The 25,862-nt window shown below is 36.7% G+C and overlaps 1 protein-coding gene across 6 annotated transcripts in view; it reads right to left on the bottom strand.

Annotated features, from left to right (window-relative positions):
• Positions 1-25,862, bottom strand: part of MAPK8 (mitogen-activated protein kinase 8) — a 104,582-nt gene that overhangs the window by 26,631 nt on the left and 52,089 nt on the right. For all 6 annotated transcript variants that reach the window (XM_074337236.2, XM_074337233.2, XM_074337237.2 and 3 more), the window contains 4 exons: positions 11,968-12,138; positions 8,066-8,195; positions 2,901-2,959; positions 2,673-2,811 (listed from right to left, as the gene is read on the bottom strand). In XM_074337236.2, the coding sequence (XP_074193337.1) occupies positions 2,673-2,811; positions 2,901-2,959; positions 8,066-8,195; positions 11,968-12,089 (450 nt within the window). In that variant the 5' untranslated portion in view covers positions 12,090-12,138. The remainder of the gene's footprint in view (positions 1-2,672; positions 2,812-2,900; positions 2,960-8,065; positions 8,196-11,967; positions 12,139-25,862) is intronic.

Raw genomic sequence — 25,862 nt, 5'->3', positions numbered from 1 at the left:
CAGTTTCATGGGGTCTGTACCCTGACTGTACAATGTGACTAACTTCAGTGCAAGTGGAACTTCCTCAAACAGATGAAGAACATTTATGAAAACCCCACAGCTAACATCAGACTTAATGGTGAAAGAGTGGAAGCTTTTTTCCTAATAACAAGGATAAGACAAAGATGCCCACTTTTGCCACTTCTATTCAACATTTTACTTGAAGTTTTAGCCAGAGCAACTAGGCAAAAAACAGAAACAAAACGCACCCAATTGGAGAGGAAGAAGTAAAACTATTATGCAAATGATATGATCTTATACAGAGAAAATTATTTTTAAAAATCCCCCAAAACCCTTATTAGAACAAATTGAACAAAGTTGTATAATATAACATCAACACACAAAAATCAGTTGTGTTTCCATGCACTAGTAATGAACAATCTGAAAGGGAAATTAAGAAAACAACTCCATTTAAAATAGCTTCAAAAATAATAAAATACCTAGAAAAAGGTTTTAATGGAGGTGAAAGACTTGTAGACTGAAAACTCTACAACACTGCTGAGAGGAATTAAAGCTCTATGTTATAGACTGCGTTGTGTGTCCCCAAAACCCTAATTCATATGTTGAGGCCCTAAACCCTAATGTGGCTGTATTTGGAGATAGGGCCACTGTGGAGGTAATTAAGGTTAAACAAGGTCATAAGGGTGGGGCCCTAATCCAAAAGAACTGGTCTCTTTGTAACAGGAAGAGATGCCATAGTGTGGGCTCTACCCCTCAACCTGCATATGCACACAGGAAAGGACACGTGAGGACACAGCAAGAAGGCGACTGTCTGCAAGCCAGGAAGAGCGGTCTCACCAAAAACTACATTTGCTGACACCACGGTCATGGACTGACAGCCTCCAAAACTGTGAGAAAATAAATTTCTGTTGTTTCCGCCACCCAGTCTATAGAATTTTGCTATGGCGGCTCAAGCAGACTAATACAACTGAAGTAAATGGAAAGACATCCTGTGTTTATGAACTGGAATATTAAATATAGTTAAGATGGCAAAACTACCCAAGCAATCTACAGATTCAATGAAATCCTTATTAAAATTCCAATGGCCTTTTCTGTAAAAATGGAAAAGCTGACATTCAAATTCATACAAAATCACAAGGGGCCCGAATAGAATGATGTTGAAAAGGAAGAATAAAGTTGAAGGAGTCATACGTACTTCCCCATTTCAAAACTTACTACAAAGTTACAGTGACCGAAATAATGTAGTGCTGCTACAAGTTCAGATACACAGATCAATGGAATGAGAACTTAAGAGTCCAGAAATAAAACAGCATATCTATAGCCAACTGATTTTCAACAAGGGAGCCAAGAACATTCAATTGGGAAACAATAGTCTCTTTAATAAATGGTGCTGGGACAACTGGATTTCCACAAGCAAAAGAATAAAGCTGGACCCTTACTTCACAACATATATAAAAATTAACTCAAAGTGGGTCAAAAACCTAAACATAAGAGCTAAAACTATAAAACTCTGAAAATAAAATGTAAGTGTAAATCTTAATGACCTTGGATTTGACAATGGATTCCTATATATGACACCAAAACCACAAGGAACCAAAGAAAAAAATAGATAAACTGAACTTCATGAAAATTGAAAACTTTTGTGCAAAGGATATCATGAAAGTTAAAAGACAACATACAAAATGGGAGAAAATATTTACAAATCACTTATAAGAGTCCATCCACTATCGGAAATATACGAGTATAAATAACTCCTACAATCTAACAACAAAAAGGCAAACAACCAAATTAAAAATGGGATAAGGGCCTGAATAGAAATTTCTCCCAAGAAAGCTACGCAAATGGCCAACAAGCCTATGAAAAGATGCTCAACGTCATTAGTTGTTAGGGAAATGCAAATCAAAACCATAATGAGATACCATTTCATATTCGCTAGAATGGCTAGAATAAAAAAGTCAATATGTACTGGCAAAGATTTGGAAAAATTGGATTCCCAGTCATAAATTGCTACTGGGAATGTAAAATGGTGTAGACTCAGTGGACAATAGTTTGGTGGTTCCTCAAAAAGTTAAATATAGAGTTATCATATGACTTAGCAATTCCACTCATAGGTAGATACCTCAAAGAACTGAAAACAGGAACTCGAACAAACACTTGTACGTGAATGTTCATAGCAGCACTATCTACAAAAGCTAAAAGGTGGAAATAACCCAGATGTCTATCAATGGCTGAATGGATAAACAAAATCTGGTAAATACATACATTAGAATATTATTCACTCATAAAAAAGAGTGAACTATTGATACATGTTAAAACATGGACAAATTTGAAAACATTATGCTACGTTAAAGAAGCCAGACACAAAAGGTGACATATTGTAAGATTACATTCATGAAACATCCAGAAGAGGTAAATCCACAGACATAGACAGCAGACTGGTACGATGCAAGGGGCTGGGGAGAGCAAGGAATGGGGGATGACTGATTAAGGGTATGAGGTTTCCTTTTGGGGCAATGGAATATTTTGAAATTTGACATTGGTGATGGTTGCACATGTTGTGAATGTACCAGATGTCATCGAATTGTACACTTTAAAATGGTTAATTTTATGTTATGTGAATTTCAACTCAATGATTTAAAGAAAGATTATGATGATAGTTTTTTTCTACTAACCCGGTGAATAATTCCAGCAGAGTGAAGGTGCTTGATTCCACACAGCATCTGATAGAGAAGGTAGGACATTCTTTCATGATCTAGTTCCATCTGAATCACTTGGCAAAGATTTGCATCCATGAGCTCCATGACTATGTAACTTCATGGGTGAAAAAAGATGACAGCTAAAGTGTACAGCAACAATCTAAGAATAATGTACTAACATAAAATTTTAATTATCACACTTACACATCTTGAAATTCTTCTAGGGATTTCTGTGGTGTGAAAACATTCAAAAGGCCAATTATCTGTGGCAAAAGAGGTTGAAAAATTAGAAACTGCTTCATATTACTTTCATTTGGGTACTGCAAATACATGGGTTAAAAAAAAATCTACCACCAGTTTAAAATCTTGTGTTCTAAACTCAAGTAATATCTTTTATTTTACATATTAAAAGTTTATGGCCAGGGGTTGGGGGTAGGGAGGGAACCAGAGAACAGAAGATAATTAGGGCGATGAAAATACTCTACGTGATACCATAATGGTAGGTATATGTCATCATACGTTTCTCCAAACCCACAGAATGTACAACACCAAGAATAAACCCTAAAGTAAACTGTGGACTTTGGGTGATAATTATGTGTCACTACAGGTTCATTCATTCTAACCAACGCATCACTCTGGTGGGGATGTTGGTAATGGGGGAGGCGGTGCGTCTGTGGGGCCAGGGGAATACGGGAAATCTCTGTACCTCCATCTCAATTTTGCTGTGAGACTAAATTTGCTCCAAAAAAAAGTCTTTAAAAAAAATTCTATCAACAAAAGAGTTCCACATAATCCATTCTATTAATGAAGATTCAATTATCAAGAATCTACCTTATACCATCCTCTACATAATTTGAAGGCAAATCTTAAATACCTTCTGCCCACTCTTCTCTAACTCAGTATATAATCTCAGCCCTTCCCCTGTGATTTCTCATAATACTGCACTTTGCCAGTTTCCCTCATTCCCAGTCTACTCCACTGGCCCATCCAACATGTACACCGTTTCCCACTATTCTGTCTTTAATCATCCTCTTTTCTCAATCTGTACCTTTCCGTGGGTGATATTATCCATGTCTTTTTCTCCAAACATCTCTATACAGACAGAGATGTTTGGAAAAATATGAATTAATTCCAAATATGAATTAAAAGTCCTTGCTTAGTTTATGAGTCTCAAATATATACTGTCACTTCACAAGGAAGTCTCAGGAATATAAATTGTACTCATTATCATTTGTACCCAAACTCCTTACTTTTCCAGAGTGCCTTCTCTTTTACAATAAAAGGCTCAAAGTGATTTTTTACTTCTTTTTCACTATTTGCACTGTAATAAATATTTTAGAGAATGTTATCCATTCTATTGTCAATCTGAATTTCAACCTCTTCTTTCCATTCCCTGGGCTACCATACAAGTCGGGATTCTAACATCTCATCTAGACTATTCATGCAACGAGAACTTCTAACACTAGGTTCCCTAACAATGGTTTTCTGCGAGTCTAGCTACCATTTTATTGCCTATAACATAGTAAAAGAAAGATATGATCATATTACTCACCTCCTCTAAAACTTAACACCAACAAATAAATTCCAAAACTCTTTCGCAGAACATTCAAAGCCCTCACTGACAGGACATCTACCCGTTTCACCTCCTGCAAAGCCCTCTATTAAACTTGATACTTTAGCCATACTAAATTTAAATTTTTAAAAACTCTCAAGGCCTTTAAACATATTGTTTCTTATGTTTGTCATAAACATACTGAACTTAGACCTTTTTTGTAGAGTCTGACAACCCCTAGTCCTTGACAGAGCTGAATAGTCTCTCTACTTTGTCCCCACAGTATCTTTCTTATATGTTACTACGGCACTTAACACACTGTAGTATCGTCTCATTTTCACAATACCCTTGTTCCAATCACACCAGGATCCTTGTTAGAAAGAACTGTGTCTTATTCCCTTTTATAGCCCTGGCACAGAGGAAGATAGGTGACACACATTTTAAAAAGATTTGCTGACAATTATACTTAGGGATGGGAATGTTCTTCTAGACATAAACGTCATTGGGGGAGAGTCTATGTTATTCATATAAGCATAAAGCTTTGTTTATAGAAGGTATTCAAATATTTGTTCAGTGAATCAATTCAGAAAAGTAATTTTCAGACCAGAAAGGGTAAAACATATACATGCATCTTTTTAAGATAGGGGAAATGATAATAAGAAAGCATCTAGTTGATCTAAATGAATCCAAGTCTCCTAACCACTGAACTGCACACCTGGAGACTTAGAGAAATAGTGAAACTGTTCTCATTAATATCTGAGAAATCCTAGAGTACAAGAGAGGTGTTAAGAAGAAAGGCATATAGAGACAGAAAGGAGACTAGCATTTGCTTAGAGTTGAGTGGGAAGGAGATGGGGGAATTAGAGCTAAAGGATACAGGGTATCCTACTGAGGTGAGAAAAATGTTCTAGAACTGACCATGCTGATGGTAACAAACATCAGTGACTACATTAAAAACCACTGACTTACACAAATTAAATGGATGAGCAGTATGCTATATAAATTATATCTCAACAACGTTGTTTTTTTTTGTTGTTGTTTTTTTATTAAATTTATTGGGGTGACAATTGTTAGTAAAATTACATAGATTTCAGGTGTACAATTCTGTATTAGTTGTTGTTTTAAAAAAAGGCGGAAACAGCTGTCTTATTTTTCAAAAAGGGAAATAAAGGAAATTATATCAATCACAGACTAGACAGCCAAATAAAAGTCCAGGGCTGATTAAGTGGGTGGCATTTGACTGAAAGAAGTAACAATTATTAGGAGCAGGTAAAAATTCATTAAACAATTTAATTTTATTCTGTGAATAAAAACAACAAAGAACAACAGTAAGTCAGAGAAATGCAACAAGATATAGTATATGAAGATTTCAGGCAGAATTTTTTTTCAAAGTATCTCTGATAATATTCATGTGAAAAATATGAAGAATTGAGGAGGGCTGGAAAAATTGGGGAGTCAGAACAAAGAAGGAAAAAGCAATCCCCAACCTTCCTGGTAGAGGAACCAAATTTCCCATGTGAAATTTAATAGGGAGAAATAGAAAGTACCATACTTATTCTCCAAAACCAAAAGAAAAGGATGGGAGAGATGTATTCTGTTAGCAGGTCTGTGATAAAGAATAACCTGCTTATGAGAGGTTTTGGGAACGTACAGAGGGATAGTGGATGGGGGGAGGGGGGTTCACACAGTGTGAGGGATATAAATGATAAATGTCTAAGTTTTGCTTTGTCTTGTGCACCTGAAACTAATTAATAAAAAAAAAAAAAAAAAAAAAAAAATAACCTGCTTAGACAATGTGAAGTCAAATGGTGACCTGATTTCCAAACAGAATTATAATGTCCACAGTTAAGCAGCGATGAAATGCCTCAGTTCCTCTCAGAGGATTCGATCAGACATGCAATACTGCGTGCTAGGTGACATCAAAGTGTGTTCAAAGATAAGTGACTAACTAAGTTGGAAAAGAACCTTAAAACCATCTATGAAAAGAGTGGGAAATGCATAATAATACGATTGTACTTAATCCCACTGAACTGTACACTTAAAAATAGTTAAGATAGTAGGTTTTATGAATGTTTTACCACAATAAAGAAAAAAAAAAGAAGAGAGTGGGAAAAGCCAGATATGTTTAGACCAATGAAGATCTGTGCAGAACATGAAAATGTTGAAAAGACATTACAAAAACTTTCATCTATCATGGAGTGAAAAAACCCCATTACCATTCCTGGTTTCCCTATATTTACTTTTACATTCATTCACTGAACAAATGTGTTTTGAGCATCTACTCTGTGCCATCACTCTTCTGCGTGGCCAGGGTATTGCCTGGATGGATCTGTGCCACCCCCACTAGAGGGCTAATCATGCGAAACAAGCGTTCCATGCTCTCCATTCAGTGGGGGTAGGAGTCACTGGCCATCTCCTCAGTGAGAAACTCAGGCAATGCCATCACCACCAGTTCCACGAAACAGGCTACAAGGGGTACGAGCAGCTCTGTCCGAGTGCGGGAAGCCACCAGCAAAATCTTGACAAGTAACATTCCTGGCTCCCATCTACAAGATTGGCTGACACTTATTCCCCATCCCTGACTGACGTTAATCTTTATCTCTGTGCCCTTTTTAAATGCGATTTTTCGTCTCTGGAAGGCCACCTTCCTTCCACAATCCAAATTTACCCCATCTTTAAGAATTAGTGTAGGTCCACTCTTCCCCAAAGTTTTCCATTTCATGAAGGCTCACGGCAATTCTCTCCCCCCTGAAATCTCAGCACTTCTTTTTCATCCACCATGATCTGATAATTAACTTTCTATTGCTTTATCATGGTTGGTACTTAACTCTGTATTTGTGTTGCCTTCAAAATAACACAGTAAGCTGCCCAAACACAGAACCTAATCCTTAACTTCCATAAAAATCTTCCCTTAGTGACTAATCCAGTAATTCCAATACTCAGAGGCTTGCACATAGTTAAACTGTGTTAATTGCAATCGGAAAGTAATGAGCTCATTATATTTTATAAACTCCTTTGGACAAACTCCACAAAACGTCTCCAGTCAGATACTTTTGGTTTAGTACTTCATAAAACTGTCGCTTGCACAGTTCATTTCCAATTCACTCCCAGTTTATTTCCTCTCAACTTGGAGACATCATTCCATTAAAATAATCACAAAGGTATCAGTATGCTTAAAGTAAGCTTTAAAAAGTGTAACTATTCTCAAAATGAATGAAAGTTATAGATTTAAGTCTTTATAATCTTTAGGAAATAGAATCAGAATGTTTCTCTAATTCCATTTAAACATTTTTTCCAAAGTTTGTGCTAAACTGGTTTATGCTCACTGGCTGTCCTGTCTTCAACATCAAGTGACCGGCGAGCACTGGCATCACTTAAAGAGAAGAGAGGGGGGTAGGGAGAAATGATTTGAATTTATATCCAATATTATTAAATAAAGTTCCAGTGTCAAAGTAAATGGAAACAATCCCTGTATTAAGGCTCCAGTTTTCTGAAATGTCAGCCTAACAGAAAACAAAAAACAGAAGATGAGATGAAGCCTAAAATACAGTTCTTCCAAAACACTGACCTCTTTAAAAGTCCTTCTGCAAATGTAATGGCAGGAAAATCACAAAATTTAAATTTCAGAAGCCATTTTTCTTTTGCTATAATTTAATGAAGCTGAGAAAAAATTCACTGTAGATATATCAACCTTTTAAACAATGTTTCAATCCAGAAGAACAATTTAAATCACCTAATATTCTAAAAGTTTTCATGTGTTCCTTAGCAAATCTTTACTTCATCTATACTTAAGAAATTTTCTAAAATGTTCACTTACATTTTTGTGATTAACACATTTCATAAGAACTAGCTCTCTGTATGCCCGCTTAGCATGAGTTTGATTCTGAAATGGCCGGCTTAGCTTCTTGATTGCAACATTTCTTTCAAGAATGGCATCATAAGCTGCACTGTAATAAGAAATTCAAAAACAGTCAAAAATCTGCAAAACTGAATTTATGAAACATTCATAGATTCCCCCCTTTCTCCAAAGATGAATGCAATTGGGTCTGTGCTGCTCAACAAGTTTCTTCTATGCCTTTACAGCACATTCCGAACAATGTATAGCACTAACTGTTTCTTGAAATGCTAATGGCTTCAAGCGACAATGGACTGAGACTGTGAAGACAGAGACCCTGCTTGCTCACTGGGTTCCCCAGGACCCACTGAGCATACAATGGGCATTCAATGCACACATTTTTTATTAGTATTCAGGTCCAAAAAGATAGCTTAGAGCCTAAAGGAACCATTCACCCTGCACCTACACCAAGGAAAGACAGGATAAAGAATACATATGGCCATAAATTCTACTCAACATATTTGCTGGAGAATTCTACTAAGTACATCACTTCCATCCTCTTTGGACACAAAATGTATACAGCAAAAAGAAGGGACATACAGAGGTATCTATATGAACAATTATTTTATAATATAAAATGTAAGCCCTTAAAATTTTGTTTTGATGGGATATAAAGAACAGCAGAGGGAATACAGTCAATGGTATTGTAACAGCTATATATGATGTCAGAGGGGTAGTAGACTTGGTGGAGTTATCACTCTGTGACGGGTGTAAATGTCTAATTATTGCATTGCTTTGTACACCTGAAAATAATTTAAAAAATTTTTGTATTGGAGGAAGAATTAAAAATCAAGGTGTTTATAAATACTAATGCTAGACTTCAGGACATGAGAAGGTGCTTCACAACTGTTAATGAAACATCTATAATTCTGGGAAACATAACATCATATATCATTACTTTTCATACCTTTTCTCCGATATGACACCCACCAAACAACACCTTATGCATATGACAAGTCAGAGAAACTAAAGCACAAATACGGTAAAGTGTCTTAAAATTAACAGAATGTTATGATTGAAAGAAACTTTAAAAGTCATTTGGAGTCACTATTGCCTGATATAGGGCTAGAGGTTAAGTAATTTGCCCAAGGTTAGCCAGAAAGTTAAACAGCAAAGATGAGACTGGAAGACTAAGACATGAGGTTATGCTCTTCATACTGGACTGCCTAACATACTATGAAAGACTATTTCTGTTTCTGTAATACTTGAAAAGTCAGCACACTACTGATTAAAATTATTCTCTCACCTAACTGGACATTTGACTTTGTTTTATGGCTATCTCACTATATCAAATATATTGTAGAAATATATGTATTAAGAAATTGGTAGTGCATAAATGTACACATCTGTACCTTCTGTAAATACAACAATTGTCTATATACATAATATATACACACCAAGATATACATTAGTACTATAATCTTTACCTAGAAAATGCCATATTTATAGACATGTCACTCCCAAATTAAAAAAAAAACACCCAAAAACATTTGGGGACATATTTCAGATAAAGTACATTTTATTTTTAACCATTAAATTCATTCTTATTAATTTATCTGCTAAATCAAAGTGATATTTCAAACTCTAAAGTTTAAAAGTTTCTGAATAGGTTGTATTATTTTATATCCAAGGAAATTAGGTTTCTAACTGTTGATTTGTAAATGTGCACAAATCAGAAACACCTGGGGATTCAGAGGACCTAATCCAGACCCAGTGAATCTTACCATCTATGATTGGGGCCCAAAAAAATGTCTTTAAAAAAAATTGAGGTCGTCAGTTGATTTTGATAGTAACACAACAGTGAGTTAAAATTTATTTTGCTTAATATTGGTCTATTTCATAGTAATCGTTTATGAAAGAATAAGCAAAAATTTGAAGATATTTATTCCTTAGGACAGGGACTGTTCCTTAAGGTTCCTTCCAAAGCAATTTTTTTTAAGGACACAAATTTCAAAATGCACTTACCTGAGGGTAAGTGAAAGAAGGGATAGAAACAATATATTTTTAAACAGTATTAAGTAATTTATAAATATATTCTTCTAAACAACCCTGTAAATTAGGTGAGAAGGCTTAGAAGTGTTAATTTGCCATGAGTCACAAAGTTAGTAAATCATGGAGCGAGATTCTGAACCAAGAGCTGCAGAATACTTCCCATGTTCACTTTATCATATTATTTTATCTTTAATCTGTAGTTTGTTAAATGTGGTTGGTTAAAATGAAAACCAGCCAGACAATAATGTTTTCTAAAATGGCCCAACTTCTTTAATTTTTGATATTATAAATTACTTCAAGAATACAGAAAAAAATAAATGCTAGTGTTCCCATTACACAATTGTGCTGGATTTCAGTATTTTACTATAATTGCTCTGATATTTAAAAAATTATTGTAGGTAAAGCCCCCTTCCTTCTTTGTATTCTCATAGGTAAACACTACTCTGAGTTTGGTGTTTATGAATGTTTTTACACTTTTCTACATATGTATGCATCCATAAATATGTTACTGGTTCAACTATTTTAAACTATATAAAAACTATACATAATGTATGTATATTCTGCATCTTGCTTTTAAAATCAATACTGAGGTTAATCTTATTAACACATATAGCTCCAGTTCATTTAAATGTTGTACAGTATTTCACTATATGAATATATCACATTTTTTTATTCTATTGATTGATTTGATGCTGTTACCAATTTTTGCTATTATAAATGGTGCTGCAAAGAAAATCCCTATGTATTTCTGAGTACATGTGCAAGAGTTTTTCTAGAACCTGGGAGAACTGCAGAATCATAAACACTTAAATTTTTTAATAGATTCTGAAACAAATCTGGTTCAAGAAGAAGTAATAAAGATATAATTATGTTTGAATGAAGCTTAACATTTCCCCAAAACACTAGCTTATTATGCTAAGTTACTGATCTAAAATCATTAGCAGAACTATCCCAACGAGTGTTTTCCCTTTCAGTTTATAAGGAATTAGGCTGATCTAGAAAGCCTAGGCGCTTTGTAGAAATTAGCTTGTAAATCAATTTTAAAGATATATATGAGTTTTGAAACAGTTAGATGATACAGCTGACTTCATTCCTCAGCGTAAACTAAGATTTCTGAAATTCCAGTTTCATTATACTGTTAAAGTGATGATTAAGTGAAGCTTCTTATTAACACGTTGCATACGGTGGGGTTTAAATCCCTCATACCCCTCTGTTCCGGCAGGTTTTTAAAAGAAACTACTTTAAAATGCACTCTTCTCTTTAAAGCATAAATGCTTCTATGTCATTTATTACTTTTCTATGGAATTTTTTAGGATTTACTCACCTATGATGTTAGATACGTTAGATATTAACGAAACACAAATAATTCAATAAAATATGCAAAGTGAAAAGAGTCAACAGTAAAAACGAGAATTCTCGTTATCCGTCCTGAACGCATGGCTCAGAAAAAAACGAAGATTCTCGTGATCCGTACGCAACGTGTTAAACAGTTAATTATGGGAACAGATGTATACATAGAATCAATAAGCATGCCACTTATTCTTTCCTGATACAGATATTTGCCTCTATATGGCATATGACCGAGTATTTAATCACAAGCTATATTTCAAGATGACAGTGCTGATTTATAATTCTGTTTTATGAATAATAAAAAAGACCATATTAATCCCTGAACCAAACAACTTACTGTTATAGCTTTAATTTAAATTTTATAGTTTTAGTTAGATTTCTTGAGATAAATTAAATATTTACACCAAGGTATCTATATTACGAGAGGATAAAATAATAGCAGTTAATGATTCTTTGCCTAACTTTTGGAAGTAAAAACTTACCATACTATTCCTTGAGCTCCTGAGCCTATAGGTTTTAAATTCTGGTATCGTTTCAGGACTGTGAATGTAGAGTCTCCAATCTCTACACTGTAAAAATTGCTGTCACGCTTACTTCTGCTCATGATGGCAAGCAATTAATTTAATGGCTTCATCCAAAAATTCACCGAGAAGCTGCAAAACAGAACAAAATGTGACGTTAACAAAATGAATTTCAAGTTCTCACTCTGTTCACTAATAGTAACAATGACTGCTAGATCATGCATGTTCAAAGAGCGGTTTCATTAAAAAACACAATTAGAAAGAAAAAACATCACAGAGCCTGGTTAGCATCTACTATACTTAAGGAAACAACTAATAATTTAAAAAATACAAAAAGAAAAACTTCTACTAGGACAAGCAACCTCTCCGATCTAGAAGTCACTGGTATTAATATGCATATATGTCTTAACTTACTGGAAAACCGTAAAAAAAAAAGAAAAGAAAGCAAATAATTATAATGAAACATATTTTCAAGGTTGCTTCCGCAGCTTAAAATTTAAAACCATATTTATCACAAAGTACTGAAACCTTGATTTTTGTGAGAAATTGATTGTAGTGCGGGGCGGCCTGCGGGGTCTCTGGTCCCGCTCCCCACATAAGAACGCAGGACATGGCGAGGCCAAAAAGGAACACCCACGGAGCCACAGGCAGGGGAGTCACACCACCATGGTCTCACTGGAGGCTGGGTTCACCGGACGTGCGACCTGCTGTCCATTTTTCTGCCAACCGACCGACGACTCTCCTCCACTCCCCTCGACTCTTCTCCTCTACTCTCCTCGGCTCTCCTTCTCCGTAGCCGCAGCAGTTATATTACCGGCTAATTGGCCAACTGGCTACAGCTGACGGCCAATCAGCCACAGCCGACGGCCATCCACTACCCGAGCCAGCACCTTTCCACGTGAGGCCGAGAGCCTGTAAACTACTTTCTGGGGCTCTGTCCCCACATTGATACACATTCATTCAAAAATAATTCACACTCTCATCCCGCGTGACATGGAGGAACACCAAATTCACAGGCTAGCATGCTGCTTACATGCATCCCCCCACCTCACGTGCAGAGCCCTGACCCCCAACAGCAATATCCAGGTGTAACATATATGTTGAAGTTGTAATGGTTGAAAGAATGAGAAGCAGGATAGAAAATATAAGGTAAAATAAGAAAATATAACATTATACTAAGAATGGGAAAATATAAGATAGAGAGACGCATTTAGTATATTAGGATATAAAACAAAAAATATTGTTCTGAACTGTTTGGGGCATCAAACGTTATTACCTGACCACAGTTCTTTATTCAGCACCTGTCTGATTAAAAGCCAAGACAGTCTTTTCCCATCCATTTTAGTACTGGTTATTGATTAACTCATCAGCCATCCTTAGACAGGCAAGTAGCCTATTACAAAGCGCATGCAGCAGGACAGCTCCAACCTACTTCCCACATCCCACATTAAACTAAGAAACTTGTTAGGTCTAAGAATTATTGAGTGAGTGAGTGTGTGTGTGTGCGTATGTGGTTGTAAGGTAATGCTAACAAAACAAAAACAAAATCCTGATAAGACTTACAAGACAAACGATTAATCTGACAAATGTAAAGTATCTACCGTGGCTAGGCTCATAAACTGGATTCTAACAGCTGAATTCTTGGAGTGGGGTGGAAGCCACAGGAAAGTGGGGGGCCCGAGAGTTGTCAAACTAGTGAGCGATAGGAATACTTCAGATGAAAGAGAACATTACACTTAGTGAGGATTCTTAGGTGTGATGGAATTCAAAATAAACAAAAACTAAACAAAAAAGTCCAAACAATATAAGCTTTAAAAAAGAAGAAAAACTGGAAGCAATTGAGGAGTTAGATCATTTGGATAAATTAAAGGAAGGCCCAGAGTAGCATTTCCAAAATCAATAACTAAACTAGTCATGTAATACTCCAGAGAAGACTGTCTGAAATGACAAGTCTCATAAATTCTGCCTAAGTGCCCAGACCACAGGCTAAAGAAGAGTCCGGTAATGATCTGAATACTCAGCTAAGCTCATAGGATGATCAAATACAGGGTCTTGGTCATCCAGACCGATTTCCTACCTTAACTTTAATTCCCTCTTGCTACCAGAGCAGGGAAATAGGGAGGAAGAGAAGTGGGAAGAGCAATGGAGGAGTGTGCTTATGTCAGAACCCTCATCAGCTATTCCACATATTTATCCAGGAAACTGGGTCTGCCCCAGGCCTGGAGACAATACTGGTCTTGGGTGCTCTGCTCATGTGCTCAGAGGCTGGGTGCAGAGCTGATGGTGTTTATACCTCAAGAAGTCTGCAGATAAGGTTTTCTAAGCTTGTTTGGAAGACTTGTACTCCTCTCCTTAAGGAGATAAAAGGATCAGGACAGAAAGAGATATTCTGGTGCTTCACAGGAGTTTACTTACTGTTACCAAAGCAGGTAACAAAAAGGCTGTTTCAATTTCCCAACTTGCAGGAAATCAAAGAAAAAGCTTAGCAGATCCAGAAACAGAGGACAGGTTTCCCTTTCTGCTAAAAGAATATTAATAGTAGAGCAAGGCTTCTATTCTCAGAAAGGGTGTCCTAGCAGCAGGAGCGGGTCCACGGTGCTCACACAGAAGTCGGGACAAAGCTGTGGCCACAGCGGAGCAGTCACACCACCACAGCTCCGCAGGAACAGTGCAGGGGCAGCAGACAAAGGAGCCAACTACCTAAGCAGCCCAGCGGGTGGTACCAGCCCCAGAAGGCACAGCTGCACTCCCATGAACAGGAGACAGAATTCCACTCACTTAGACTGGTTCCTACTTATTGGAGTACTTGAGTCAAGCTCTATGCTAGGTACTAGGAACACAACCTTCAGCAGCATCTGGCCCCTCACAGAGCTGCGGTTAAGACAGAAAAAAGACATTACATTATTGAGAATCTGCCTGATTGTAGTTATGGCTGTGATAAGAGCAATGAAAGAAAAGGGCAGGATGCTATGGAAGCAAGCCTATGCTAGTCTGGGCTCAGGAAAGGATTCCTTTTCCTAATGATGTGATGTTTGGGCAAGATCTGACACTGAATGTGAGTTAACCAGGCAGGGAGAGAAGGGAGCTTTCTAGGCAGAAGAAACAGCACATGTGAAAGCCCTAAAAAATTCACCAACTTTTACCATACAATTGATGAGTTTTCATAAACGTATACAACACTGTAAGCACTATCAAAACCATGATGTAGAATATTTCCATCACTGCAAAATGTTCCCTGTATGATCAATTCTTGCCCTCTATCCCTGGCCTGTCCCTGCAGCCAATGAACTGCTTAGCTGCACCTTTTCTAGATCTTCATATAAATGAAATCATGCAGCACGTAATTTTCCTGTTTGGCTTCTTTCACTTGCCCTAATGCTTTTAAGATTCCTCTACACTGCATTCCTTTTTATCACCGAGTGGTATTTCATTGTGTGGATATACCATTTGGACATATGGACTGTTTCCAGTTTGGGGGTTATAATAGATGACGCTAGTATAAACGTTTACACTTTTTTCTTTCATCTTGGGGAAAAATTTCGGAGTGGGATGCCTGAGTCCTATGTTTACCTTTGTAAGAAATAATCAAACTGTTTTCCAAAAGGGGCCACACCATTTTTCATTCCCACCAGTAACGTTTGAGAGTTCCAGTTGCTTCACATTCTTGTGATATTAATTGCCATTTAATTTTACCTATATTAGTAGGTATATAGTGGTATTTCACTGTGGCTTACATGTGCACTTGCATAATGATATTGAGCATCTTTTCTGTGGGCTTATAAGCTATTCACATATCTTTGACAATATGTGGAGCTAATTAATTCCTAAGGAGCTAATTAATTCCTTTGCCCATTTAAAAATGAGTTTTCTTGTTATTGAATTATCATATTTATTTATATATTCTGGATATACATCCTTTACCAGATGTTTCACAAGTATTATCTTCCAGTCTGTGGCCTGCCTTTCCATTTTCTTAACTGCATCTTTTTGTGTGTGAACTTTTTACTTTGAAATACTTTTTTAAACTCACATAGAGGTTGCAAAAATAGTACAGAGTCCCTGCGAATTCTTGACCTGACAGCAGTTGGTAAGTATAGTACAATTACCAAAATGAGAAAGTTGACTTGCTGTAATTCTAAACCAAACTTTATTCAGATTTTATGGCTTTTTACATGTGCTGATTTTATGTGTGTGTGGTTCTATGTAAATTTATCACATACATGTATTAATGTAACCTTCACCATAATCAGAATACAGAATTGTTTCATTACCCCAAAGAAAGTACTTCATGCTATCCCTATATATAATCACACACTCCAGCCAACCCTACCCCTGGCAAATATGTTTTCATTACTATAATTTTTCTCATTTAAAAGATGTTGTATAAGTGGTATCACATAATAGGTATTCTGATGAGATTGCTTTTTTTTCCACTCAGTATAATGCCCTGAAATCCTCCAGATTGCTGGTATAGCAATAGTTTGTTCTTTTTCTTACTGAATATTATTCTGTTGTATGAATGAATGTACAGCAGTTTGTTAACCATTCACCTGTTTTTTCGGCTATTACAAATAAGACCCCTTACTACAAATCTTTGTCTATAGATTTTTGTGTGAAAGTAAGTTTTTGTTTCTTTAAGGTAAATATCCAAGACAAAGACATAGCACATGCATGCTTAACTTTATAAGAAACTGTCAAATTGTTTCCTAGAGTGGCTGTTATCATTTTGCATTCCCACCAGCAATGTATGAAAGATCCAGCTCCTCCACATCCTATCAACACTTACTCAAGCTGGTATTTTTAATATTTAGCCATTCTAGTAGGTGTGCGGTATCTCATCAGGGCTTTACATTTGTCCTTCTTTAATGACTAATGATACTGAACATCTTTTCATGTGCTCATTTGCCATCTGTATATGTTCTTTGCTGAAGTTTCTGTTCAAGTGTTTTGCCCATTTTCTATCTGGATTGTTTGATTCCTATTGTTAAGTTTAGAGAGTTGTCTGTATGTTCTGCGTATGTGTCCTTGTTAGACACAATTTGCAAATACAATTGATCCTCGAACAACATGGATTTGAACTTTGCAGGTTCATACATATATGTGCCTTCCCTCCCCCCCCCTCCCCCAATAAGTACCTATTGTTTCGATCTGTGGCAGGGAATCTACCAATGATCCGGGATACTGATAATAAGTTTTGGGGGTATCAAAAGCTATATGCAATTTTTTGACTGCATGTGGGGTCAGTGCCCCTAACCCCCGTGTTGTTCAACTGTATTTTCTTCTAGGTTGTGGCTTCTCTTTACACAGAACGAAAGTTTTTAACTTGGATGAAGGCCAAGTTTTCAAATTTTTCCTTTATGGAATTTACTCTTGGCATGAGAAATTTTTACTTAGGGCCTAGATCAAAAACATTTTCTCCTATGTCTTCTTATATAGCTTTTATAGTTTTACGTTTTACATTTAGATCTATAACCCATTTTATGTTAATTTTTGTATAAGGTATGAGTTTTAGGCCAAGGTCTATTTTTTTGGCTATACAGCCGTAGGTGTCTAATTGTTCTAATATAATTTGTTGTCAAGACTATTCTTTCTCATTGAATTGCTTTTGCATCTTTGTCAAAATTCATTTGGCTATACTTGTGTGGGTCTATTTCTGGACTTGTTATTCTGTTTCTTTGTTCCATCACTTGATCAGCACCACACTGTCTTGAGTTTAGGAGTCTTAAAATCAGGTAGTATGATTCTTCCAAATTTACTATTCTTATACATAATTGTTTCCAGATATTTTATCTTTCCATACAAATTTTAGAATAAACCTGTCTATGTATACAAAAAATACTGCTAGGATTTTGATAGGAATTGTGTTAACAGTGACTTTTAAAGAGCAACTTTTGAAGAGCAAACACTTTAAATTCAGATGAAGTACAATTGATCTTTTTTTTTCTTTATAGTTTGGCTTTGCATGTCTCATCTAGGAAATCATGCCTTGCCTACTCTCAAGGTCACAAAGATTTTTCCCCCATGCTTTCTTCTAGGAATTTTATGGTTTTAGCTTTTACATTTAATTTAAATCTATAATCTATTTCAAGTTAATTTTTTAGAATTATGTAAGGTAAAGGTTAAGGTCTGTTGTTATTTTATATGTGTGTCCAACTATCCCAGAACCATTTGTCAAAAACACTATACTTTTCTCCATTGAATTACTTTTGCATTTTTGCCAAACATCGGTGAACATATATGTGTGTAGGTCTGTTTCTGGACTATATTCTACTCCATTAATCTATATGTCTATTCTTACGCCAATGCCACACTGTGTTGATTAATGTAGCTTTATAGTAAATATGGAAATCAGACAATGTAAGTCATTCAACTTTGTTCTTTTTCAAAATCGTTTTAGCTATTCTAGGGCTCTTTTCATTTTCATATAAATTTCAAAAATAGCTTGTCAGTTTCTACAAAAAACCCTGTGGAGATACTGACTGGAATTACATAGAACAGTATATATATCGATTTGGGGAAAAATGACATAACAATTTTGAGTTTTCTGATCCATGAACATGGTATTCGTTTCCATTTATTTGGTTCTCCTTAAGTTCTCTCAGGAATGTTTTATAGTTTCCAATATACAGGCCCGGCAGAATTTTGTTAGACTTCTCTAAGCATTAATATTCTACATGATATTATAATTTTTTTTGGTTATTTTATTTAAAATTTCAGTTGTTCATTGTTAGTACACAGAAATACAATTAATGTTTTGTACAATAATTTTGTACTGAGGTCACTTATTAATCTTGGTAGCCTTGTTTGTGGATTCTTTAAGATTTTTTACATATCAATTTGGGTGCCACTGAATTCCTTTTCTTGCCCCCCAATGCACTAGCTATAATTTCCATACAATCCTGAATAGAAGTGGTAAGAGCAAACATCATTCCCTTGTTCCTGATCTTCAGGGGAAAGCATTCAGGCTTTTACCATTAAGTGTGATGTAAATTACTGGATTTTATTAGATGCCCTTTAACAGGTTGAGAAAGTTCCCGTTAAGTCCTAGTTTACTCATAGTTCTTACCATGAATGAATACTGCATTTTGTCAAGTGATTTTTCTGTATCCATTCAGCTAATCATACATTTTTTCTTACTTAGTTGGTTCATATGAATTACACTGACTGATTTTCAACCTTGCATTCATTCCTGTAATGAATCCCACTTGGTCGAAAGTACTATCCTTTTTATATATTAGATTCAGTTGCTAAAATTTTGTTGAAGGTATTTCCATCTATTTTTACAGGGGATGCTGGTCTGTAGTTTTCTTTCCAGTTAGGATAATGTCGACCTCATAAAATGAGTTGGGAAATGCTGCCTCCTCTTTTATATTCTGAAAGACTTTGTGTAGAACTGAGAATATTTCATCTTACGTGTTTGATACAATGCTTCAGTGAAGGCTTCTAGGATAAGAGCTTTTCTGAGGGGAGGTTGTAATTGAAAAATTTTTTTAAATTTATATATAGGGCTGTTTAGGTCATCTATTTCTTCTTAAATGAGCTTTGGCAGTTTCTCTTTTTCAAGGTATTTGCTCATTTCATTGAAGTTGTCCAATTTAATGTCTACAATATCTGTAGTCATGTGTCCTCTTTCATTCCTGCTATTGTAACCTGTGTCTTTCTTTTTTTCTGGAATCAGTCTGGCTAGAATTTTATTACTATTATCGATTGTTTTTTAGAAAGCCAGATCATAATTTCTGATTTTCTCTATTGTTTTGCACTTTTCTATTTCATTGCTTTCGGCACTTGTCTTCATTTCCTTCTTTTTGCCTGTTTTGGGATTGCTCTTCTCCTCCAGTTTCTTAAAATGGAAGCTTAAGAGTACTGATTCGAGAACTGCTTTTTTTACAAGTACTTAAAACTATAATTTACCCTTTAAGCACCACTTTTGCTTCACCCCACAATTGTTATCATTATATCCATATTTAAAAAGCAAACATTTAAATAGAGCTTACTTTAACCAGGTCCTGTTTCAAGCACTTAATAAACACTCTTCTCCTCACAACAGTCCTGTAAGGCATTTCCAGTTGTTTATGGCCAAGGGTAAATTCAATCCCTGTTACTACATCTTGGCTGAACCGTAAGTCCCATATACTAATCTTCACTGAGGTTTTTTTGTTAGATAGAAACTATTGTTTTTCCATCTTACAGACGATGAAATTGAGTCAAAAAGCTCAACTGCCTATGGTGACAAGTTACTAAGGAGAAGAATGAGGAGTTGAGTCCTTAGCTATATACTAAATTGAGTCCAAACGAAAACAAATCTTGGTGGTGAAGACGACATGGAGGAAGAGGAGAAATTATAAACATGTTGTGTCTTAAGCATGTTGAGTCTGACACATCTCTCGAAACATCCAAATGGAAATATCAAGTTGGTAGCTTGATACAGAATTGGACCTCAGAGAATTCTGGGCAAAAGATATAAATTTAAGAGTAGTTTGGGGCCGGCCCGGTGGCTCAGGCGGTTAGAGCTCCGTGCTCCTAACCCCGAAGGCTGACGGTTCGATTCCCACATGGGCCAGTGGGCTCTCAACCACAAGGTTGCCAGTTCAATTCCTCGACTCCCGCAAGGGATGGTGGGCAGCACCCCCTGCAACTAAAAGAAAACACTTTAAAAAAAAAAAAAAAAAAAAAAAAGAGTAGTTGTTATTATTGAAGCAATGAGAGAGAATGATATAATTCAAAAGTAGTATAGTAATAAGAAAAGAGAGGCCTAAGAGTCAGCTTTGTGAAGACCCACATTTAATGAGCAAATAGAGAAAGAAAAGCCAACAAACAAGTCAGAGAAGATGTAGCCAGAGACACAGAAAATGAGAACACACTGGAAAAGCCAAAAGAGTGTTTTAAAGAGCAGAATGGTCAATAGTATTAAATGCTACAGAAATGTCAAGCCATTTGAGTAAAGTTGTGGGGGTAGAAGCTAGACTGAAACGAGCTGAGGTGTGAGTAGGATGTGATTTTAGGAATAGGTTAAGTGGGTGTAGCTAGTTCCTTAGAGAAGTTCAGCAAAGAAGAAAGGGAATTGGTGGAGAAAGGTACATGGGCAACGGAGGATGCTTAGATGATGTATGACATACTGTATAGCACAGCACATAGAACATATATAACATAGAGAACCTGAACGTGTGTACAACAGAAAGGATCCAATACAGAGGGGACAGGTGAGAATAGGACAGTGAAAAAGGAAACTGCAGTTTCAACTAACTTAGTATTTCTGAAAAGGTAGAAAGGAATGGGATCCAGAGCATGTGTGTGGCCCTATAGATGGAGATAACTGGTGCAGCATCACCATCAGAAAATACCATCAAGAGACTGAGACATAAGGAGCAATTTCCAAGATCAGAGCATTAAGGACACTAGTGAGATTCATGGAGGATGTATTTGGTATACTGTTCTCTCCATGACGAGCTGGAACAGCAAGAGTGTGAGGAGGAAATGTCTGATGACTCATTCCTCTACTCAGAAGTCCTCTTTTTGGATTCAAAACAAAGGAACTATAGTTACAGAATTCAGATGGCACTATTATGGGTCTCACAGGAATAAGAGAAAAGACAGGTTTAATCATCCCAATTAGTAGATGAGTAAACTGAGGCTCAAAGAGGTCAGTCAACATGCATCCGAATGTTACAGAAATATTGAGGTTCAGATGTAGCTTTCCAATTTCACCTCTCACTATTTATTCCTCTGGCAAGAGCACTACTCATGCCAACATGACTAAATGGTCATCCCCCAAAACTCTCATGTACCTAATTTGCTCATTTCCCTCTCCTTTTCGTGAAATATTGTCACCTTTTTTGTATCTATCTAAATCCTATCTACCAAAGAGTAGCTTAAATATGATCTTCATGAAGTCCTTTCCACTCAAACCAGCTTGAACCTAATTTCTCATCTAAACTACCTTGCTGCATATTTAAATATGCAGGTTTTACTACTAGACTATGGTCTTTCTGAGCGCAAGAACTGTCTCTGAAAATGGTTGGTCTGGCAGGTGTGAATGAGGAGACCAACAAGTTAAACTAAATAATTATATAAAAAGTACTAAAGAGAGAAAAGAGTAAGTTTAATGCAGCTATATAGTCAGGCCTCACAGACAATGGAAAAGAATTCAGGCAATGCAAGCAAGCTCACAATTCAAGACAGCTCTAACCATCAGGTCATCCTGGCAGTCCGTCACTAGGGTGATTTAGAGCCCATCTATCTTTATTCATCTCTGTGATTATTAATTTTACGTGCCAACTTGACTGGGCCACAGGGTACCCAGATAATTGATAAAACATTACTCTAGGTGTTCCTGTGAGCGTGTTTTGGGATAACTTTAACATTTAAATCAATAGATTGAGTAACGCAGACTGCCCTCCCTAAAATGGATGGGCGTCATCCAATCAGCTGAAGGCCTGAATAAAACAAATAAGCTGAGTCCCCCGTAAGTCGAAGGGAACTCCTGCCGACTGCCTTCTGGCTGGGACATCGGTTTTTTCTTCCCTTGAGACTCGGTTTGAAATATTGGCTCTCGCTGGCTCGCAAGCCTGCTGGCCTTCAGCCTAGAACTTACACCAGTCTCAGGCCTTCGGACTTGGACTGGAACTACATCGTCGGCGCTCCTGCGTCTCCAGCATGCCAGCTGCAGATCGCGGGACTTGTCAGCCTCCAGAATCATGTGAGTTCATTCCTTATAATAAACCTAGCTATCCACCCATCGTATTGGTTCTGTTTCTCTAGAGAACCCTAATATATCATCTCACCCTTTACTCTGAGTATTTCTTCCGTGTAACTCTCACCTTCCACCATATCAATGGTGGCTGCATGCGGCCTTTTCCCGCTTCATCTTCTCTTAGGACTCTGCTCAAACATCAGTTTCTCAGAAATGCCTTACATGACAAGCCTAACCAAAATGGTACCCTCTAGTCACCCTCTTCATTATCCTTCAAAGCACTGACCACTCTTATATTTTATTACATGCTAACTGTTTGTCCTAATCATAAATTGCATGAAAGCATGAACTTTGGTCTGTTCCTGAGTAAATCTCCAGAGCCTAGAACAGTATCTGGCAAACAGTGGGCATTCAAATAGGTGTTGATTGAAGAACAAATGAACAAACCAATTGTAAGTTGCCATTATGAATTGTCCATCACTCTCCTCCTCTCATGAAGTAATTTACAGGAGAGAAAGAGGTATGTGGTTGACTAGTTTAATCCCTATTATCGCTGTTCATGCAGTTTTCATACCAGGCCACTTCACAGAGTACGAGCCTTAGGTCAAAGTCCTGTCCTGGGCTAATCAATATGGCCACGGTTGCAGGACCATATGCTACAGGATCCACCCACGCTAAGGAACTGCTTAGGGCGATTTCCTCAGCAGGTACATAAGAAGCTTCAAAATGACAGTTCTGTGATTAGTGGTCACTGTGAGGTCTAACTAACGAAGCCTGACAACTTTCAGAATATGGTAAGTTTCTTGGCCTCACACCTACACCAAGTCATTGCTTCAAAATTCACATTAAATAAATTTAATATCACTCTTTATAAACCCTCAACTGGCATCTAGAACAGATCTCAGCTGCCACTATGTAAATGCATCTATTTCAGTTCCACGTATTTTTCAAAGCTTACTCTTCAATTATATTTGAAATAATTAATACAGAAATACCCCCATGTCATACACTAAGAAGGATTTGTACATGATTTAACTGATATAACTAGAAACAATATATGAAGTATAGGGCGCATTCTAGGGTAATATCCTCCTTTCTAAAAAATAAGTTATGCTGACTAGCTATTTATGTCTCTCTCAACACATGCTTTTCATTTCCCCAGGAAGAGAAGTCCCTACTGGGTGGTGTGCAAGCAGCACAACATTTAGGGCTTAGCGGTTCCTCTTCTCCAACAGGCAGTGGAACCCGATGAACAGTGCAGCAGCCCAAGCCTGAGCGCTCACTGGAGGCCCCGGGTGAGACAAGCTGATCGTGCTGCAGTCACTGCTCTCACTAGCAGCAAGCTAAGAAAATCAGAACTGTACTCCATTCCCACTCCGGGCACATTGTTAAAGGGAAATTCTTTGGCAACTTTGTGACTGAGGTCATAAATTGAACAGATAGGTGATGAGTAGGAGTTTTATTAGTTATCTTCTTAAAACTGAGGCGAGAAAGTGGGGAGGGAAGCATGCTAGACAAAAAAAGAGTGCGAAATGAAAATGTCTAATTTGGAAGTTCCCAGCTATGTCCCCATTTTTACACTCTTAATGGGATTTTCATACTGATTCCCATTGCAACCATAAACCAAAGGGGCCATACTACTTCCATTTCTTCCCATTCAAGTTCAGAGAAGGAGCTGTTACCAAATCTCTTCCTTTGTTCCCTTTAACAGAGATGAGAAGCAGAATTTCTCCCAAGAGATGTTATTAAATACCAAAGGAAAAGAAAAAGGAAATAATGAAAACTACAATATAACAAGGTTATATCACAAATCTATTTAATGGCTAAGCTTGGAATTTAACCAACGGACTTCAGAAGCTATCTCACAGAAAGTTAAAACTCAATGAACTTCTACAATCCTCATAACAAATTAACTAAGTATTAAGATTTAAGAAGCTTATTATTAAAACAAAATGAAGTAAAGCCAACAGGCAAGAAGAAACAAATTCTCTACCTATCCACCACCATTAGAGCTGGGTGGGTTGAACTTATGGCCACTTATATACTTTTCTTTTGCCCTATATTCTCGCTTAGTGATTCTCCAATTTAAATGTGCATTAGAATGAACGTTCATGAGTGTGTGTATGTTTGTGTACACAAATGATTTTATATTGTCTTTTATGAGTTAAGGAACTCTCAAGATTGACTCTGACTTTCACTTTACATACTGACTTTAGACTAACTCCAGTTAGAAGGAAGAGTCCATCCTTCCAAACAATTCACAAAAATTGTATAATCAAAATCACCCCTGGAAATCCCTTCAATATTTAGGGCCACACTAAATATGAGATGCTCACCCTATGGAAGACATGTAGGATCTAAAAGATAGAGAAGTAGATTCTTGACTCTAAGGGCCTAAATTCACAGGGATGGGCAGAATTGTCAGTACCATTTAAACTGTCATTTGTCTGCAAGATATTGAAAAACTTGTATATGACACAATAATGAAGCTTCAACGAGGAGGTTAGAATCTTATAAAAATTAGTTCATCTGACTCGGTCTTTATTAAAGTAAGAAACTAAATAAGGGCTGAAATGATGCCCCTCTAAATTTGAGACTCTTCCTTCTCCTCCTTCCTTTTCTGCACTGCTCTCTTATAAAGAAGAGGTTAGGATCTACCACCACAGTTCCTTAGGAAAAAAGTACAGGGTAAATCCATTAAGCATCAGTATAAGTAGCATGTTTCTTTAGTTAACCCCAAGGGCAGAAATAAATTATTCTAGCCAAGAGATAACCTTTTTTGATGCCTGGGCCATCTACAGTTCTCTCTACTCTGTATACGAATCATACCTAACATGCCTTCTCTTCTAGGAGACTCTACCCCCACAACAAAAGGGATGGGGAAAAGGCCTGGTTTGTACTTCTGCAATTGGGGTTTATAAGATCTCTCCATAAACAGATTTAATCCTTAATTGAGCTTATTTGAGTAAAATAAGCATCCTTACCTATTACATTCCAACCACAAAATAATGCTAAGACAGGTGTCCCTTTACAATTTCTGTATTTTGAGGAGGATGGCTTTAACTAAAATAGTGGCAGCCTATGCACTGCACTCAGCAGTTGTTTCTAAGACTTCAGATATTAACTGTACAGTAGTATCCTCAGCAGTACAGTTAACATGCTTCTG

Source organism: Rhinolophus sinicus, chromosome 15, assembly GCF_057876585.1.
Source record: "Rhinolophus sinicus isolate RSI-liver-muscle chromosome 15, RSI-T2T, whole genome shotgun sequence".
Taxonomy (NCBI): Eukaryota; Metazoa; Chordata; class Mammalia; order Chiroptera; family Rhinolophidae; genus Rhinolophus; species Rhinolophus sinicus.
Note: the sequence above shows the minus strand (reverse complement) of the source record. Positions and strands in the feature narration are given on the sequence as shown.